The sequence below is a fragment of the Myodes glareolus genome, chromosome 22 (genome assembly GCF_982192425.1).
Source record: "Myodes glareolus chromosome 22, mMyoGla1.1, whole genome shotgun sequence".
NCBI lineage: Eukaryota > Metazoa > Chordata > Mammalia > Rodentia > Cricetidae > Myodes > Myodes glareolus.
The window spans coordinates 24,040,985-24,055,352 of NC_142047.1; the positions used below are offsets into that span (position 1 = coordinate 24,040,985).

Here is a 14,368-nt window from a genome sequence, read left to right on the forward strand (position 1 = left end):
ATTACCAGTGGTATTTCAGAGGATAGGGCCAGAGGGAGATTTACACCGTGTGTACACTGGCTGACCTCTTATGCTTCACAGCTCCTGCCAACAGCTTAGCCTGGGAGAACTTGCTCTTGGTTTCTATGGGTTTCACAGCCAGCTTCTTCTCTACTTCTTTATTTTCTGCAGAAATTCCAACCTTGTTCAGATTACTGTGAGTTACAAGTTAAGGGTCAGATTAAACAAAAGGAAGAAATGCTACAAATCAAAGGTAAATCTAGAGAACAAACATAACCCACAAACCCCTTGGCAGAACTTACTGAGACCTTCCTGCCTTGTCAAGTGAAGTGATGAGGATACACAGGCCTAAACCACCAGATCCTGAGTATATGTGCACATGTGTACATGAATGCAGGCATGTCTGTGTCACTGCATGCATGTGTGGAGGACAGGACAACCCCAGGATTTGTTTTTGAGACTTGTTTCATTAAGTAATCTCCTGCCTCATACTCCTGAATGTGGCTAACCCTGCCTAGGCTTTTGGGCTCTTGTGTTACATCTGCAAAAACCTCATTTAAAATCTTCTTAGTGGAAGTACTCTAAGGCACCAGCAGGACAACTGGTTCTCACGGCTCACAACTAAATGCCACTGATAGTCATGAAGACATTCTGCAAAACTCAATTTCACCCTTGGGAGGTGAGACTTATGTCTAAGGAAGTCATACATAATTTTTCAATTTCTTTTATATTCCTAACGATCTTTGTTTTGTGGCTGGCAAGATGACTCAGGAGTAAAGGCACTCACCACAATCCCTAGAACTCACATGGCAGAAGGGAGAATAGGATCCTACAAGCTGTCCTCTAGCTTTCCATATGTATACACACACACACATTCACACGGGGGCTGGGGGAGACAGGCAGGCAGGCAGACTGGACCTGATGATACAGGTCTCTATTCCAGCTACTTGAGAGGGTAAGGCAGGAGGATCTTAGAGTTAAGCTCTACCCTGGGTTACAGACTAATCAAGCCAGCCTGGGAAAGTTAGAAAGATCCTATCTTCGACTAAAAAGTAGAAAAAGGGCTGGGATGTCACTTAGTAGTAGAGAGATCATCTAGCATATGCAAGGTCCTAGGTTCACTCCGCAGCACCACAAACATGGAGAAAAGGCCTAAGAAGGGCAGTTGTCAGGCCATGTTCACTGCTAGCTCACAAGGCCTGTCACCCTGCTGCTCTTTCCACTAGCACCAGGCTCCTTCCACACTATGCTCTTCTTCAAACTTACTAAGCAGGTAAGTATTCTGACGAGGTGCAAGTTGCTAGAATGCAGGAGTGCCTTGCTGGACAACAGTGACATCTAGTGCCCAAGAAATATAAGAAGCAGTCTTAGAAAAATGGAGACCTAGATATCAGACATTGGTCATCTGGCTAGGCAGCAAATGTCTTTACTGACTGAGCTATTTTAACAGTCCTAAATCTTTATTTTCTTAAAATTATGTTTAAGCGCATGCACATGCGTGCACATACGCATGCGCGCGCACACACACACATGCCACACACAATGTACATTACCAGATAAGTGCATAGCATCAGAGGGTAACTTCCAGTAGTCAATTTTTTCTCTCTACCATATGGATCTCAGGAATCAAATTTGGGTCATCAAGCTTTAACCACTGAGCTCATCCTATCCTAAAAGTTCATTTTTATAATTTTTCATTTTTATATAAGAGACAAAAACAATTTCCCTAGGATTAAAATGTCAAAACCATTAGCATCTTGTGGTTTTTAATATATAACTCTGTTACTAAGGCTCAGAAGATCAAAAAGAAAAAGAGAACAAAACCTACTCAATAATTTAATAATAATAACAATTTAATACCAAAATGTGAAAAAATGAGCACACCAAAATATACATGTATTTTTAATAACAAGACAGATTTTTTTTTAAAAAAAAAAAAAGTTTAACTTTTCTTTATTTCGGTTTTTCTCAGACAGGGTTTCCCTGTTAGTCCTGAAACTCACTCTGTGGTTCAGGCTAGCCTCAAAATCAAAGAGACCCATTTGCCTCTGCCTCCCATGTGCTGGGATTGAAGATATGCACCACCATTGACCTGCTAACTTTTCATTTTTTTAAAGCAGAGAAAAAGACCATCAAGATGGCTCGGCAGGTAAAGGCACTGCTGCCAAGCCTGACAACCTGAGTTTGACCCCTGGGGTCTACAGATGGGAGGAATGAACCAACGCCCACAAGTTGACCTTTGAGCCACTTCCATATGCATGTTTCTATTCTCTAACAAATAAATGTTTTTGGAAGTTCAAGAAAGTTCCAACCTTTGACAGGGAGAGGGTAGTAGTATTTTTTATTCACATTAAAAGTACAAGGATATTTCCTCCTTTTAAACCCTTCTCCCTCTGAAACAAACACATCTCAAAATTTTCAGACTTTATGAGATGAGACACTGTGTGTATGGGGAGGGCACACACACATCTGTGGAGGCCAGGAGAGAACAGCAGTCATGTTCCTCTATCATTTCCACCTGACTCCTTTGAGAAAGGGTCTCTCACTGAATGTTGTTTTATGCCAAAGGTAGTTTTAGCCAGATTGGCTGGTCAGCAAGCCCGTATATTCTCTGGTCTCATTCTTCCAAGACAGTCATACCTGTTTTTTTTTTTTTTTTTCACATGGGTGTTGGGGAGTGGAACTCAAGCCTTTGTGCCTGTACAGCAAGCACTTAGTACACCACCCAGTGAACCATTTCCCCAGGCCCAGATAAGGCCTTTTTTAAAAAAAAGTTTATTTTATTTCATGTGTATTGAGTATTTGTCTGCATATATGTATGTGCACCACATGTGTACAGCATCTGTGGAGACCAGAAGAGGGCGTCAGATCCCCTGGAACTGGAAATAGATGATTGTGAACTGTCACATGGGTGTTGGAAACTGAACTTGGGTTCTCTGCAAGACCAAGTCAACAACTGAACCATCTCTCCATCTTCCAGATTTTTAATTATACAATAATTTTGCTAAATACTAGCATAATCTGAGTGGGATCAACTAGAGTACTACTACTTACATGATACAAATCATAGCTCATTTGTATTCACAAGTGTTGCACTATAAAATATACCATGTTAAAGAGCAAAGCCAAGCATCAGCACCTAATGTAGAGTGCCCATAAATAAATATCCAATCCCTCCAATCCTGTCTTCCGGTATCTGGCTACTTGGGTGTTTGGGATCAGATATCGCCTGCTTTTCTTCAGTTCTGTAAGACATCTATCAGAACCTGCCCAGTTTCCATCTAAAGCCAACACCCTCAAGTCTTCCCAATTCTCTACTCCAGTGTCACCAAGCAGAAGGTTCCTGGTTCTTTCCTTCCTTTAAGTTGAAAATGAAAGAGCATATTACATTCCTAGCACTCTCTCTAGAATGTTCCTCTGGTGGACATTTATCTGTTAGTCTGTCAACCCAAAACAAAACAATTTATGTGAAAAGTATAGCACTACTTCTTTAGAGGATAAAAGCCTGGTGTTTGAAACACGACACAGAAAGATCTGCCCATCTTCACAAATGTGTTAGCTCATAATTCTAGAGTCCTCAGGGTAGAGGTAGAGGTTCAGAAGAGTCAATCTTAGGTTTATAGTTCAAATTGAGGGGTAACTTTGTATCAACTCCCACAGCCTCAGACTGTACCCAAATGCTACTAACAGAACTAAGACTGGCAGCCAGTACTTGTGCTCCCAGTTCTGACTGACATTAGAGCCCAGTGCATCTGCCCACATTTCCTCCCACGTAACTCTTTAATGAACCTACTGTACACTCTCTGCAGGAAAGCGCTAGCATAAATATAAAATCTTACCCTCAAGTCGGGCACAGTGGCACACACCTTTAGGCACTGGGGAAACAGAAGGAGATGGATTTCTGTGTGTTAGGAGTCAGTCTGGTCTACACGGTGAATTCCAAGCCAGCTAGGAATGCACACTGACAATGTCCTACCATCAATTATCAATTCACAGATAAACCCTGTTCAAAAAGAACAGTGAGTTTACTCAACTTATACACCTGAAAAAGACAAATAAGCTTCCATACCGGAGGAGAAAAGTTAGAACGGCCCATCAATAGCTCCTACGGGTTATTCACGCATTTACTACAGTCCAAGCACTGGGAAAAATTAGTTATTCTGGTTGTGATAGAACTTATTTTACATTCTAGAAGTGGAAAGATAAAATGAGCCAAAGCAAACAAATGAAAATTTCCCCTATTTAAAACAAAATTATGGGGCTTGGGGCAGAGCATGTGCTTAGAATGTTTAAATGCCTGGATGCCACTCCAAGTACCAACAAACGGGATTACAGACAGCAATCAGAGCTGCAACTATACAGGTGCCTAGGGAGAGGACTGTAGAACTGAGACCTCAGCCATGAAATGCTAGCCTTGGGCAATCTGAAGGAAGAACATCTCAGATTGAAGAAATTATGAATTTGAGGCTTTGAAATGGAATCCATCTGATGAAAGAGGAACCTAGGGGCCAGAGGCTGGAGTACAGTGGACATGAAGAAGAGCAGTTACAGAACACACAGACAGGTGATCTGCTCCAAGTCACGTAGAGTCTTGTGGAGTCCGACTAAAGAATGCTGATGTAAGCCAGGCATGGCAATGCACATCTTTGGTCCTAGCACTCAGAAGGTCAGTCACAGCTACATAGTGAGATCTTGTCTCAAAAAAGAAAAAAAAAATGTTAGTGATAAGAGTAGAAACGGAAACCAATTAGTAGTGACCCTAGCAATACAGGAAGTCAGAGTAGAAAGAGAGACAGCAAGATTTAGACAGGTCTGGAGTACACTTGGTAAGCCATTTTGGCAAGTGCAGAGTAGAGGAGACTGGGAAGATTAAAAAAAAAGAAAAGAAACAAACAAAAACTCTACTGTGGCATGAGCCAAGAGTTCATCATCAGCTAAGTTAGATTTGGAGGTGCCCGTTAAGACATTCAAAGGCATATGGTATACATAATACCAGCAGTCAAGATGCAGGAGGATCACAAGTTTGAGGCCATCTCAGGAAAAGGGGGGAAAAGTTGGACAAGTAGATGCTTCCAGCAAGGTAATATTAAGTCAAAAAGAAGAAGAAAAAACAGAATGATCCTCATTGTTCCCTGAGCCCACTGTAGGAATAGTTCTCAGGGTATAGGAGGGCTGTCTACCCTTGCTAAAAACAGCAGAGTAAGAGGAATATTTCTAAACATGCCTTTTTAGGTCTGGGGAGATGCTTAATAAGTAAAAGCACTGTTTGGCAAGCACAAGGACCCAAGTTCAAATCCCCAGCACTCGTGTAAAATCCAGGCATGGTGCAGACAAGCAGACCCTAGGTATTTACTGGCCCGCCAGCTTAGCTAGTGCAGCAGGACTCAGGTTCAGTGAGCGGTCCCATCTCAAGGGAACAGAGCAGGACACTTGATGTGATCGTCTTTGTTTTCAGTAGGCATGTACTGTACACACACAGGCATATAAAAGGCCATTTCTCCCCAGTGAGGCTGGCTACATCGCCCACCTGTCTAAGCCCAATCCTACGAGGCAAGAATATCCTGCTACAGACTATGAGAATTTATGCCTGGTTGATCCTGGAAAATGTGGACTTCTGATCACAGCAGACGTGCACGTGCAGCACAGCCATCAGAGTCATCGGACAGCAGTGCTGACACTTTCTAGCTGCGAGGACAGCGAGTCATTTCTCTCCAACAAAGGATATTCTGTACTCCTTCAGCTCCTCCAGTTCTTCTTCTCGCCGCTGCTTTTCTATCAGTTCCTGCTGACGAGAAACCTCATCAAGGAAGTTGGTCTCATCTTCATCTAAACCTCTTACCATATTTTCTGAGGAAACAATTGAACAAGGGATACTGAGAAGACTAAGAGAAAACAGTCAGTCGTCTTTGACTTTTCCTTTCCCACATTAAAAGAAAAAAATTTTTTATGGTGTGTGTACACGCATGCCATGGCACACACATGAAGGCCAGGGGACAGCCCTCAGGAGTCAACTCTCTCCTTCCAGCTGTGGGACCCAGGGATCAACGGGCACAGCGAGCACTTGTACCACCGGGAACAGCCCCTTATCCTTTTTAAATAAGCAACATATTCTTCAGACAGTTAAAAGAAATAACTGTTAAATACCATGGCTTTTTTATAAATAGCATGGCATAAAGTCAAAGCATTTCTCCCATTACTAGACATTAGCACAGAATTCAAATGGTATCTTAAACTCCAAGTAAAAATATTCAATGTGGTTTAGAAGAAGATGGTTTTTTTTTCTACTGGACGAGCTTCTGAAGGCTGGATAATTAAGATAATTCTATTGCTAGTAATAAAGACAGTTTCATGAGGTCAAAGTACATCAGAAGGCCCAGGGAATCCCTCAGAATGTGAACTGTATGACGCTTACTGAATTTGAACTGTTCCTCATACTCCTGCTGCTTCCTGTCTTTCTGCTCCTGGAGCCGTTCATACAGAGACCGGGGGTCATAAGCCTCCTCTGGACATTCTAAAAGGAAGACGACATAAAGGAGACACAGAATTTAGGCTGTTTCATATTATTTTGGAATCACGAGGAGTTGGAAAAATAGCTAAGTCTATACTATACTATATTGTCTGAAGGTGAAAATATCAAAAATAGCAAAGTCTACAGCATCCTTTTGCCCCTCAGTCAGAAAGCGGCAGGTAGTTTGCAAAGGCAGCTATTAATGTCACACTGCTAACTGGATGAGCAGCTGGTCAAACCTATTAGCAGCATCCTCAGTTCAAACTGTGCCCCCTCCACCTGTGACAATGGAAGAGACTAGCAGACTCTCCTGGAAGGCACTGTGGTGGAGAGAAGAGGGCAAATTTGGAGTACTCTAGTCCTGCTGTGGAGACTTCACACGGGTAACTTTGCCCTGTTTCTAAATTCTAGCAAGGACAATTAGCACCTTCTTGGCAGAGTTTTATGAGGATGAAAGAATTAAATGAGGAGCTGGAGAATTGGTTCAGCGGTTAAGAGCACTGGCTGTTCTTTCGGAGGACCCCGGTTCAATTCCCAGCACCCACATGGTAGCTCACAATTGTTAACTTCAGTTCCAGGGGACCCAGCACCTTCATCCAGACATACATGCAGGCAAAACACCAATGCACATAAAAACAAACAAATCGTTAGAAAAAAGTTAAATGTGAGTCCAGCTCTAGGTCCATATACCTTGTGGATCTTCTGGTTTCCGAACTTTTTCCCACTCTTCTTGCCTCCTTTTGCGCCGCTCATCTAGCTCTGCCTCGGACACAAACCTCTTTTTGATGACAAGGTTACCATCATCTCCTCCATCCATAACGGAACAATCTGCAGGGGGGGGGGGAATCTACAATATTTTGAAGAACTACAACTAAAATTCTGAAGAGAAGGGCTGGGGGTGTAGCTTAGTTGGTAGAGTGCTTGTCTATTATGCATGAAGCCCTGGGCTCAATCCTAGCACCTCATGTCCTGGGTGTAGTAGAACACGTCTGTACTCCTCATGTACTGGGTATAGTGGAACACATCTGTACTCCTCATGTCCTGGGTGTAATAGAACATGTCTGTACTCTTCATGTACTGGGTGTAATAGAACATGTCTGTACTCCTCATGTACTGGGTATAGTGGAACACGTCTGTACTCATGTACTGGGTAGAGTAGTACATGTCTGTACTCCTTGCACATGAGAAGTACAGTCTTTCAGGTGGAGGCTATCCTGGCTTATCAGGCAGAAAACATCTGTGTTTTCCAGTCCGTGAGCAGTTCTGGAATCACTCTTTTGCCACGGTGTTCCACAATGTGTCACAGTGAAGGTGCTTCTCTGTGCCACCACTGCGGACAAAGGGGGGGCACCCACCTGTTCTCAGCGCCCACCCTGCTTTCTAGCTGTAGTATTTATTCGTCACTGTGCCTTCTTTCAGCTGCTACTTCAAGAACGTGACACTACCTTGGTTTACCTGTCCTTACCTCCAAAGCAGATTCTAATGGAGAATCTCAGGGACTCAAGGAGTCTTAGTCAAGTCCAGTCTGTACAGCAGGGAGGTGACAGACCTAGGCACAAAAAACATGAGGGTAAGGAGTAAGACCAGAAGACCAGGCTCTCCTAACTCTCAGCTCAGCATTCTCTGCTGTCTGCCCGCCCTTCCTCCCTGTAAAGTAGTGGCCACACCTGTGACACTCAGGATTCTGACTTCAGGTCTCTCTGTGTAGTCTAGGCTGTCCTGGAACTTGCTCTGTAAACCAGGTTGGCCTGCCTGCCTCTGCCTCCTGAGTGCTAGGATTAAAAGCGTGCACCACTGAACAGGTGACTGCAGGTCTTTTTGACTCCTACAACCCAAGCCCTTTATGCATATGCTGACGTAGACTATATCACACTTCCTTTCTACTCTTTCCTTTGGAGAAGGAAATAAAGATAGGAAAGTCTTACTCCTTTTCAAAGTCAACATTTTAAAACTGGGATGTAGCTCAGGGGTACAGAACTTGCCTAGCATGTGCAAGCCTTGGTTTTCTTTTTTTCCTTGAGGAATTATGGTAATTAACCATCTACTCTGACATGTTTTGTGTTACATACGACACAACTACCTACCAAAGATGCACAGACTCAACCCAATATCTATTCCAAGATGACCTTGACAACAACCAAATAATAGTTCACTGGAAAATAAGTCTGGGCCCAAAGAGATGATGCAATAATTAAGAGTACTGACTGCTGTTCCAGAGGTTCAGGGTTCAATTCCCAATCCCTACATTTTGGCTTACAACTGTCTGTTCCAAGGGATCTGACACCTTCTTATGGCTTCTTTGGGAATCAGGTATACATAGGGAACACAGACATATATGTAGGCAAACACCCATACACATAAAATAAATAAAAAACTTAGAAAGTAAGTCTACTGCTATGGCATAATTCTTTTGTATACTGTAAAGATTTGTGCCAGGCAGTGGTGGTGCACATCTTTAATCCCAGCACTCGGGAGGCAGAGGCAGGCCTGGTCAACAAGAGCTAGTTTCAGGACAGGCTTCAAAACCACAGAGAAACCCTGTCTTGAAAAACAAAACAAAACAAAAAAAGATTTGTCACTTGTATTGATTTAATAAAACACTGATTGGTCAATAGCCAGACATGAGGTATAGGTGAGGCTGCAGGAGGCAAGATGAGAAGGCCAAAAGGTACCAAGCCACATGGCTAAACATAGACAAGAATTATGGGTTAATTTAAGTTGTAAGAGCTAGTTAATAAGCCTGAGCTAATAGGCCAATCAGTTTACATATTAATATAAATCTCTGTGTGCTTCTTTGGGACAGTATGGCTGGGCTGCGAGACAGGGCAGGACAAAAATTTCCATCTACAATCTGAAAACAGCAACAATTTTGAAGCTTTTACCACGTGTTATATGCTTTTGATATATATTATCAAATTTATATGCACACAGAACTTATGAGAAATACTCTCTTTATAAAGTTGAAGCCCAAGTGCAGTCATTTGTTCAAAGTATACACATAGCATGCAATAGAGTTGAGAATCAGATCCAGGCCTGACATCTTTTTCTATTCTAACGTATGTGGTGGCACATGATTGTAACTCCAACACTCAAGAAGACTGAGGCAGGAGGATCATGAGTTTAAGATGAGCTTGGAATACACAGCAAGTTAAGGCAGCCTGAGCTATCTAAGGACCTGTCACACACACACAAAAATTTCTCATCCTTACCTACTTCATCATACTCCTCCCCAGAAACCCCATAATCTCAGTTAAAACAACAACATGACTGGACATGCTGACCAATACCTGTAATCTCAACACTCAAAGGAAAGGGCAGAAAGATGGGCTAGAGGTCAATCTGTATTACAGTGAGACACTGTTTCAAAAAACTAAAGGCTGGTATCTTAGATACAATTCTATTGTTGTGAAACAAACAAACAAAAAACCAAAACACCATGATCAAACAACTGATAGAAAAGGTTTTCAGTTGGGACACAGGGCTCCTGAGGGTGAGAGCGCATGGCCATTAGGGCAGGGACCATGGCAACAGGCAGGCAGCAATGGTGGGTTATGAGGCAGCAACTAGAGAACTTACATCTTGATCCACAATAACAAGGCAAAAAGAGAGCTAACTGGGAATGGAGAGGGGCTTTTAAAACCTCAATGCTCTATCCTGGTGACCCACCTCCTAATCCTTCCTAAACAGTTACCAACTGGGGACCAAGCGCTCAAATATATGAGCCTGTCTCATTGAAACCACTGCAGCTGGGAATGCAGCTCAGTATACTAGGCACTGGGTTCGTTCATCAGCATTGGGGGACATGAGAAAGAAGGACATGTTCATTTCATTTTTTTCTACAACAAATCTGAGTGCTGAGAATGCAATGTTTTTGTTTAGTAAAGATAAAAGTTGGAATCTGGGCAATAAACCCAAACATTCAAAACAGGAAAAATCATCTCAGCTTGAATCCTATTGTTGGGGTTTAGTTCGATGCAAAAAATGAGAACTGTGAAAATTACTAGAAAGAAAACGGAGTCAGCTGAGAGAATCTTTGACCCCACCTGGCCCACAACACAGCTTTTTCTGATGCAGCAGCACTCAATGCCTCCACTCAGATGCTTAGGACAATAGCAAGACTGCCCTGTCTCTGTGACTTTACAAATTTCCTCAAGCTTTTCGGAGCAATCTCTTAGGAAGCAAGAGCCAAAAGCTTACAAAATGTCCCCAGCAGAGACTGTTCCAGCAGGCACTGGTGGAATGGGAGTCATGCTGGACCCTCACTTCCCTCTGCTTCCCCCCTTCTACTGTTTGCTGTAGCTTCCCTTCCCACCCTGTATTAGCTGTCTACTTTCCTCCCTGCTCTTGTTTCCTAGTGAATAACTCACCACAGAAACGGTTCTTCACCTGGCATCAGAATCCATCACACACAACAAGGAGAGAAGCAGTGACTGCAAACTCTTTCCAGGCATCCAACTTCCTCTCAACCTTACAGTCTTGCTCTGAAATCTGTTCTATTAGTTCCACACATAAATTTAACCCATCAAGACGAATCTTCCAACAGGACAATGCTTCAATTATAGGAAGGTAACTCCTACTCTCCTCTTGCTACTTTCCCAAGGCTAACATCCAGTATTTTAATCCTACAAGACAGACAGAAATGTGTTTCAGAGCAGTGAACTTGCCTGGCCTGGTGGCACATACGTCTGTAATCCCAGCACTTGAGGCAGATACAAGAAGATCAAGAGTTCAAGGCCAGCCTAGGATACATGAGACATACCTCAAAATCCAGGTTAGTCAAATGCCTCAGAGAGTAAAGGTGTCTGCTGCCAAGCCTGATGACCTGCATTATAATTCCTAAAATCCACAGGGTGGAACAAAAATTGGGGCCACATAAGTGTGTGTACAAGACACATTAAAAAAATGAGTAGCCAAATTCTGCATATTCTGTATAATAGTCAGAATATTTCTTCTCCAAAAAAATATTCAGATCTCTCAAGGATTACAACCATCTTGCAGTCAATAACTACTGTTATTGACTGTGTGGTAGCTCACACCTGTAATTCCAGCACTGAAGCAGGAAGATCATAAGTTCCAGGTTTAATACTGCAAGGCAAGCCACTTAAGTTTAGACAGTCTTCAATATAACCTACTCAATTCCAACCAATCAACAGCAAGTGCCTTCTGCTGTGCTCTACTTATCAAAGTCACACAGGCAATGACAAAGACCATGGACTCTGACAGCAGGAGACTTAAGTTCAAACCTTGGTTCTGCCAGGATGAGGACCTGGTATGACACCGAGTCAGTCACTTAACTCCGCTGAGCCTGGACGTCCTTATCTCCATGTCACACTCACCAAAGGTGACACAAAGTCTGGGTGGGAAACCAGACAACTCATGCAAAGGCCTCGGCACAGTATCTGGCACATTTCAAGATGATTTGAAAGGTTTCCTGTTACCAAAAAGAATTGTGTCAAGCTCTGGGCAAGGCACAGTAGTGTCAGAAACTCTGTGTACTCAAGAATGGGAAGAAATTAGTCATAAACAAGTATGACCTTTACACGGAAATGGAGGTCCATCAAACTGAGAAAACATGGAACTTTAATGTGCACATATCCAATTCTCTCCACATGTAAGCTTTTGCTATTTGTCCAACACTGGACTAGACTTTATGAAGTACACAAAAAGCAGTTAAGGTCAATAATCTTGCATTTAAACTGTATAATATGGTTCACCAAAGTGAACAGTACAGGTACAATTAGGTACTTCAGGACACACGTATGGATGGATGGTTTCCCAGGTTCAAGTCTTGGACATGCACCTTGATTCTTTTCCATTCTGTATACCTTTATATCCCACTTGTCACCTAGTTCTGTTCTTACCTTATAATGATCTTATCTCAATCCACTCTATACTTTTTAAGGGAGGTGGGCACCCCTTCCTTTCTAATTCTTGTCCAGGGCTCCATCTTGCATGCTACTTCCCAAGTATTCCATAGGTCGTTTCTAGTCTAGCCTCCTTTCAATTCATTCTCAATGAATTATCAATCTAATGGCCCTTCTAAAAGGTAAAATTGCCTGCCACTACTGTCTGCCTGAAATGCAATTTATCATCACCACCAGCCCCATACACACCAGCATGAAAATCAAAATGTTAAATGACATTGCCACAAATAACTCTTGGGGGTGAGATTACCTTGTGGTGGAAAAGCACTTATAGCAGAGTAAAGTCCATTTTCATTTGTGTGATCCCCTCAACTGTCTCACCTCCCCCATCTTCCTAATTACAATAATCCCTCCACACAGGGCACCGAGAGTCACTCTACATCTCACAACCTGTCTTCTCTGCAAACTTTGCCCAGGCTGTTGCCTCTACCTTGCTTTATCTTTGAACCTCATGTGAACTTCTCTGCTCAGACTCAGAATGAAGATCCCTATCTCTAAGAAGCTACCCATGTCCTTCTAGAGTAGTGGATGCATATTTCTTTCCTGAGTCCCTACCATATACATTTAAAACTCTAGATAGCACCCATTAACTATGCTTTACCACTGCTGAATGTTCCAACAGCTCTTTACCCACTGTCTATCAGCACAGTGTGGAGCATGTCAGGTGTATAATAAATATTTACTAAATAAACCAACCACTAGGAGGAGCTAAAGGATCTGAGCAGGGAAAAAAATGCATTCGATGAATATTCCCAAATACTGTCCAATGTTAACGCAGGCAACAGTAGCCATTACTCAAGGACTTACTGCAGTTTCAGCGTCTCAAGGAATTCTGCTCAAGTATCAGTCAACTTCGGGCAACATGAAACACAAAACCAAAACTGAAACAATTTTCTTTTATTACACAATTGAGACATTTTTTTAAAAAAAACTCTTGCTAGCTTCCTTTTACTCAGTGGTTCTCAACCTGTGGGTCCTCCCCCCTTTGGCAAACTTCTGTCTCCAAAAATATTTAACTATAGTTCCTAATAGTAGCAAAATTACAGATATAAAGTGGTAACGAAAATAATTTTATGGTGGGGGAATTACCAGACCTTGAGGAACTGTATTAGAAGGCCGCAGCATTAGGAAGGTTGAGAACCACTGCATCTGATTAAAAATACTTGTATTGGGCCCAGTGAGGAGGCTTAGTGGGTAGAAGCCTGGTAACCTGAGCTTGACTCCTGGAATTCAGACGGAAAGAAAACTCCTGGAGCTGTCTTCTGACTGCCACGCAAGTTCAATGGCATCTGTATCATTACACTCACACATGTCTCTCTCCCTTTCTCTCCCCTCCACACACAATTAACTGACAATATTTAAAAGGTTTTTTTTTTTTTAATAAAAAGCTTGCACTGAGAAATGAACCTTTTTCTTCAGATTTCACACTAGCTGCTGATTCTGCAGCACAGAAGTGGCCCATACCCACACTGTCCTGACCCTCTGCTGAACTACAGAATTTAGGGATTTAGACTGCACTGACTTCTAATTCCTTAGCCAAATTTTCACAAGTTATACTTTCTCCCGTTTGCTTGCTAAAATAAATAAAGGTAAAATACAAGCAGACAAGAGCCCAGGATTATGGAGACCTAACTATGAAGATCAACACAGGAATGCAGAGGATTTACTGGAAGGGCTTATTTTGCTGAACCTTCTGTATTTAGTTTTAGGTATGGTTTATTTAGTGCACACCTTTAATGCCAATGTGCACTCAGAAGGCAGAGGCAGAAGGATCTCTGTGAGTTCCAGGTTAGCCTTGTCTATGTGATGAATTATTCTAGGACGATCAAGGCTATCCAGTGAGATCCTATTTCAAGGAAAAAGAGACTGACTGATTAAATAAGGTCAACTTTCCTTTACTTACCCAGCTTTTGTTTTTCAAGGTAATTGAAGTTAA

The 14,368-nt window shown here is 42.4% G+C and overlaps 1 protein-coding gene across 2 annotated transcripts in view; it reads right to left on the reverse strand.

Annotated features, from left to right (window-relative positions):
* Psme3ip1 (proteasome activator subunit 3 interacting protein 1) overlaps positions 1 to 14,368 on the reverse strand; it is a 31,676-nt gene that overhangs the window by 10,584 nt on the left and 6,724 nt on the right. The window contains exons 2-6 of one of the 2 annotated variants that reach the window (XM_085681977.2): positions 7,974 to 8,057; positions 7,199 to 7,336; positions 6,413 to 6,511; positions 5,725 to 5,782; positions 66 to 195 (exon numbers count right to left, since the gene is read on the reverse strand). In XM_085681977.2, coding sequence (XP_085538103.2) covers positions 66 to 195; positions 5,725 to 5,782; positions 6,413 to 6,511; positions 7,199 to 7,261 — 350 coding nt within the window. In that variant the 5' untranslated portion in view covers positions 7,262 to 7,336; positions 7,974 to 8,057. Of the gene's footprint in view, positions 1 to 65; positions 196 to 5,724; positions 5,848 to 6,412; positions 6,512 to 7,198; positions 7,337 to 7,973; positions 8,058 to 14,368 lie in introns of both variants that reach the window. The other variant, XM_085681976.2, reaches the window with a different exon arrangement.